Raw genomic sequence first — 5,816 nt, forward strand, 5'->3', positions numbered from 1 at the left:
TGGATGGATCACCTGAGGCCAGGAGTTCGAGACCAGCCTGGCCAACATGGTGAAACCCCCGTCTCTACCAACGATACAAAACATTAGCCGGGCGTGGTGGCGGCACCTGTACTCCCAGCTACTCGGGAGGCTGGGGCGGGAGAACCGCTTGAACCCGGGAGGTGGAGGTTGCAGTGAGCTGAGATTGCGCCACTGCACTCCAGCCTGGGCAGTAAGAACGAAACTCTTGTCTCAAAAAAAAAAAGCCTCTCTGGAGATTTCCATTTCTCTCCAGTAACAGCCAATGGGTGACCCAGACATCAGGAGTTTGATGGCTGGTACCAGTGGACTCCCTGACACCTTGGAGTAGGCACTGTCACTGCCTCGCAGCTGAGCAAACTGACTTGGGTCCCATAGCTGGGAAGGGCTCACCTGGGATTTGCACCCAGTCCCTTTGGTCCCCAAGACCCTCACTGCCTCACGGGCCCTCAGTGCCACTAAGGAATGCCATTAGCTAGTCAGGAGCCAGCATGTGCCAAGCTGAAAAACAGGCTGATGGGAGAGGTGCAGGATGAACTGCAGGTGTGTCAGGCCGGGATGCCTGCCTGGTATCCTGAGGGCACGGGTGCTCTTGGGAGAGGGGTCTCTAGGAGGAAGTTGATGTGCCCCTCACAGGTGGGGTTTTGTTTTGTTGAGACAAGGTCTCATTCTGTCACCTGGGCTGGAGCACAGTGGTGTGATCGTGGCTCACTGCATCCTTGACCTCTCCAGGTCGAGTAGCTGGCAGTACAGGCGCATGCCACCACACCCAGCCAATTTTTCTGTAGAGACAGGGTCTCGCCATGTTGCCCAGGTTGGTCTCAGACTCCTGACCTCAGGTGATCCTCCCACCTCGGCCTCACAAAGTGTGGGGATTACAGGTGTGTGCCACCACACCTGGCCATGGGTGTGTATTTTCCCAATATCCCATGAAGGCGCAGCACACTGGAAGCAAGGTGGTGTGGTCAGGGTGTGGAGTGTGGAGGGGCTGAGCCCAGACAGTTGCACACCGCATGGGCAGGGTGGGGGAACTTGCTGTGCCTGAGAGCGGCACGGGGAAACCCCTCTGCGTGCAGATTGGGCCCGGGGCTTCCAACACAGGAGCTGTAATGGAGACCAGGCTGGCTGTCTCCCCATGGAGCCTGTGGGGCCACCTGGGGATGAGTTGGCCAAGCCCACTGCCCTCACCAGAACCAGGAGAGAGACACTGGGAAGGTGGACACAGGATTCTGTGGGGACCAGACAGAGGGCTTCATTGGGAGGAGGGAGGGGAGTTCTGGACCAAAGCCTGCCCCTTTCCCGCCTGGTGCCTCTGCTGGCCAGGCAGACAAGGGGACACTGGGCCCCCAGCTCTCCCGGTCGGGGGAAGGCACAATAACGCAAGCCGATAGCCTTAGGTCCTGTGATGTTTATTGGAGGCAGCAAGGGCAGGGCTGGGGTGCCGCCCTCAGGCCTGGATGTGGCTCTTTGCGCTGAAGGCCAGATAGTAGATCACAATACCAATCGCCGCAGCCAGCACCTCAGTGGACACCCAGGGCCCGTTCCAAGTGCCCTGAAAGAAAGGAGATCACAAGCCAGCTCAGGTGGGTATAGGCAAGCAGACCAGCCAGCGCTGGTCACCCTCCACCAGGGGAACCACGACATGCTGGCCAATCACGGCCCAGCAGCGGAGCTGGGGCTGTGGAGAGGATGAGAACCTTCACTCAGCCCAACAACCCCAAAAAGGAGGACGGACCAGGCCACTCACTCGATGGTCCACGCTGACTGTGAACAGGGGCGGGATGATGGAAATGTCCTCGTTATTCCTCTGAGCCTGCAAGGGAGGTGTCGGGGTCAGGGGTGCCCAGCGTGCGGGGGTGGGAAGGGGAGGGGAAACAGATAGGAACGCTGGCCAGAGCCCCAGAAAAGGAAAGGAGAGAAATGGGCGAGAGACACTGAGATGGGGACAGGATCACAGAAAGGCCACCCAGCTCAGGACTCGCTGCCAGCGCCTCCCAACCCGGCCCATCCTGCTCCCCAGGGACCGGGGAGCCCAGTGGGCTGCAGGAGCCCTCACCTTCCTGAGGAGGCTGTAGGACTCCTCATCGAAGAATCTGACTTCATAGGTGCCTGCGTGGGCGCTCTTGTGGTCCAGGCTCCAGGACACCTGGGTTGGGTGTGTTGAGCAGGGTGTGGGCAGAGTGGACACGGAAGGGCCACCCTGCCCACCAGTGCCCACACCACAGCACTCCAGCAGCCAGAGCCCACAGCCCCTGGCCCTGGTTGACCGGCCACCCCTGGGGCTTCAGGTCATACCCGGGAGCAGGGAGCCCCCTGGCAAGGGAACCCTCGGCCCCTCACCTGATAGCGCCCCACGTCCTGGCCTCGGGTGACAGGGAATTGTTTTCCAGCGACGTCAGCATAGAGAGCCATGTTCTGGGTGGAGACAAAGGCAGGGTCACCTTCTGCCCTCTCTGGGTGTGGAACCCTGTGCATTGCTCACACGGCCTGCAGATGGGTAGGCTAGGCCCAGTTGGGGGCTGCAGTGTCCCTGGCAGGAGGTTCCAGGTAACACTCACCAATCCTGTGACTGGCCCTCTGCATCGGTCTTCCCTATGGAGGCACAGGGCCAGATCCCCATGGTCAGACCTAACTGGACGCATAGGAACCCTGTTGACTGTGAGCAAGGGCGGGATGATCAAAAGGGCCGAGTGATTTTCCTGAGTCTACAAGGGAGGTGCTGGGGTCAGGGATGCCCAGTGGGCTGCCCAAGGGGTGCTTTACCCTAAGAGGGCCATACCCAAAAAAAAGGCCCCATTTCCTTCTTTGGACTTTTGGGAACGTAGGTCAGGGGTCAAGGCCAAGGCTCTTCAATCTCGAAGTTAAAACACCCGAAACCCTGTCTCTACCAAAAAATACAAAACTTAGCTGGGCATGGTGGTAAGCACCTGTCATCCCAGCTACTCGGGAGACTGAGGGGAGAATCTCTTGAACCCGGGAGGCGGAGGCTGCAATGAGCCAAGATCGTGCCAATGCACTCCAGCTGGGGCAACAGAGTGAGACCTTGTCTCAAAACAAACAAAAAACAAAAACCAAGACAAAACACCCACACAGACAAACTGGCCAATGGCAACCAGGGTGGGCTGCCCTTTCTCCCGGTTCAGATACTCATTCGGGAAACAGGTTGTGAGCCCAGTGTTACCTTGTGTAGGCACAGCACACAAAGCAGTTGAGGAAGGTGACCTGTCAACACTGGCTCGGATCTGGCATCGCCGTACCCCGATCTCTCCGGCACCCCAAGAGTTGGAATCTCTGTCGACACGGGTCCTCCATCAACTGGCAGTAAGGAGCACCCCCCACCCGCCCTCTTGTCTGAAACCCCACTGTCTCACCTGGACCCTGTTCTTGCACGTCAGGGAGATCTCCACAATAAAGACAGTCTCGGTGGAAATGACAGCGTCAGACGTGGTGTAGTAGGAAGGGGTGATCTGGGGCTCCAGGCAGGCCTCAGCTGCAAGGAAGAGGGAGAGATGATTGGGTAAGGCCAGCTCGAGTATCCCAGTCTGAGGGCAGGATGGCCGGGCCCTGCCTCACAACACGGATCAGCTGGGGACGCACGGGATCCTCCTGCCCCTTCCAGGTGGGATCCAGACAGATCCAAGTGCTTGGTCACAAATGCAGTGGCAAGGTAGGTGGGATGGCTGTGAAAGCAGACTGGAGAGGGGCAAGGCCGGCTTTCTGGAGGTGTGCAGGAAGAGCGAACGCGTGTGCTGGGGGCAGGTGGGCGCTGGATTCACTGGACAATACATGCCAACGCTTGGACCTATGACACGGAGGCCAGGGGGCCAGGCCAGCCTCAATTCAGAACCACAAACGGCCTGGACGAGTTACTGAAGGCATCCTCCGCAGAGACATCGGGGGTAGGGGCTGCAGGCAGGCAATGCACTGGGGCTTTCAAGATGAGAAAGGGTCTCTGCCCCCGGCCAGTTGACAGAAGGCCAAGACTGGCCCCAGCGTTTCCTGAGGAAGTAACCAGGAGAGGCTCTGGTTCCACAAGCACAACTTGTTAGCTGTGAGAGAAAGGACCCTGTCTTAGCCTTCTCCATAACCACAGAGGCCCACAGGAAAGATAGGCTGCCGCCTACATCAGAGGGTGTGAAACAAACGCTCCCCAAAATGGGAACGTTCTCAGTCACCAGCTGTCCAAATGTGATGCCCTGGCAGAATGACGGCTTCAGCAGAGGATGTCAGAGAAGGCTCTGGGTCTGGACTACAGGAGGCAGATCCCTAGGAACAGCCGTGCAGGCCGTTCTCAGGGGCCAGATGCTACCAGCCCTTCTGTGTCCTGCCTAAGTTGGGCCTGCTTCCTGTGGTGCAGGGGAGGCCCCGGAAGGGTTTTACGGCCAGGCTTGTCCTCTGGATAAGTCCCTGGCTATAACTCAGGGAATTCCTGAGGGGCAGACAAGAGGGTGCGGGGAGGCCAGTTAGGCTGGCAAAACGTTGCAGGCAGCAAGGCTACTGGCCTGAAGGACGGCAGAAAAGGGAATGTGCAGAAAGCCACCCCTGTCCAGTCCTGGCCCCCGGGCCGGGACTGGCTGCTGCAGCCACCTCCTAAACACACTCTGGAGCCTCAGACCCTCATGAACGCAAATCGACGGGACCCCTGGTCGGCTCTGCCGAAAACTCTGGTAAGGGTAAAGCAGGGCCCTCTGGAAAAGCCAGTCTTCGGCCTGGCACTCAAGGTCCTGCGCACCTTTGGCTTCCCATCTAACTCGCCCCGTTCTTGCTCCCTCTCCTCACTGAGGTCCCTTCCTAGCTCATGTGGCTCCTCCAGGCCCACGATCGCTCAGCGCTACAGAGCTTCGTTCTGGTCCGACCCCGCAGGGAGCGGGAGCGGGGACATGTGTCACGTTCCGTGCTGGAGCTGGGGGCCGGGCGCACGGTGGAGGCTCCGGGACTCCTCTTTGTACGGGCAGACAGGGAAAAGCCTGGCTGCCGGTAAATGTGCCCGAGGTGCTTTGGTCCCCGCGTCCCAAGGCCGCCTGCCTCTCGGAAGACGGCCCGGCCCTCAGCGACGGACCCCGAAAGGCCAGACCCCCGCATCCCTCCTCCCCGCAACACCACGTGGGGTGGGTCAGAGGCTCGCCAGAAAGAAGCCCCGACTGGGCCGCTACCTGAGCAGCGGGAGAGGCTGGACAGCAGGAGCAGCGCCAGGGCGCCGAGATATGCCATCGCCGCCATCGCCTCTTCTCTGCCTAGAGGAAAAGAAAACCAGCTCCCATGAACACGAGGGGCAAACGAGGAAGAGCGACGCGTAAGTGACAGCGGCAGCCAATCGTGCACCAAAGGGCCGGGCCCGCATTGTGACGTCTCTGGCAGCACTGACGTGGCCAGAGCTGGGGCCCAGCTGGTCGCGATCTCCCCTCAACATGGCGGCAGCGGCGCTCTAGGCGCCGGAAGGGGGCGTGGGAATCGGTGAGACCGCGCGCGTGCGCAGTACCGGGCCCGCGCCGCTCCCCGAAACTTCGCACCCCGTTGAATTCTCGCGAGAGCGGTGTCTGCGTGTCGGGACGTGCGGAGGCTCTCACTTTCCGTCATGGCGCTGAAGGTAGCGACGGTCGCCGGCGGCGCTGCGAAGGCAGTGCTCAGGCCAGCCCTTCTCTGCCGTCCCTGGGAGGTGAGCAGGGAAAGGGCCACGGGACCGCGGCAGCGCTCGCGGGGGAGCGGTGGGGGTAGCCGCTCCCGAAGCAGTCTGGAGTCCGATTGGCTAGGAGAGGGCTGCGCGCCGGGGTTGATTGGCCGCCTCCGCTGTCACTGAG

At 60.5% G+C, this 5,816-nt stretch overlaps 1 protein-coding gene across 1 annotated transcript; it reads right to left on the minus strand.

Moving 5' to 3' along the window:
- Positions 1–1,406: 1,406 nt before the first annotated feature.
- Positions 1,407–5,357, minus strand: SSR4 (signal sequence receptor subunit 4). Its single transcript, XM_023200294.1, has 6 exons — positions 5,172–5,357; positions 3,390–3,508; positions 2,359–2,433; positions 2,075–2,164; positions 1,766–1,831; positions 1,407–1,570 (listed from the first exon to the last, which is right to left on the minus strand). Exons 1-6 carry the CDS (start codon positions 5,236–5,238, stop codon positions 1,466–1,468), a joined length of 522 nt encoding a protein of 173 aa, XP_023056062.1. The 5' UTR covers positions 5,239–5,357; the 3' UTR covers positions 1,407–1,465.
- Between the last annotated feature and the right edge of the window lie 459 nt (positions 5,358–5,816).

This window comes from Piliocolobus tephrosceles, unplaced genomic scaffold (assembly GCF_002776525.5).
Source record: "Piliocolobus tephrosceles isolate RC106 unplaced genomic scaffold, ASM277652v3 unscaffolded_5295, whole genome shotgun sequence".
NCBI lineage: Eukaryota > Metazoa > Chordata > Mammalia > Primates > Cercopithecidae > Piliocolobus > Piliocolobus tephrosceles.

Bases quoted from the DNA above. Each gene is read 5' to 3' on its own strand.
- SSR4 (XM_023200294.1), bottom strand. From the start codon at position 5,238: ATGGCGGCGATGGCATATCTCGGCGCCCTGGCGCTGCTCCTGCTGTCC. The intron at 3,509-5,171 runs GTAGCGGCCCAG...TCTTCCTTGCAG, and splicing joins CAGCCTCTCCCGCTGCTCAG to CTGAGGCCTGCCTGGAGCCC. The intron at 2,434-3,389 runs GTGAGACAGTGG...GTCTCCACCCAG, and splicing joins CGTGCAAGAACAGGGTCCAG to AACATGGCTCTCTATGCTGA.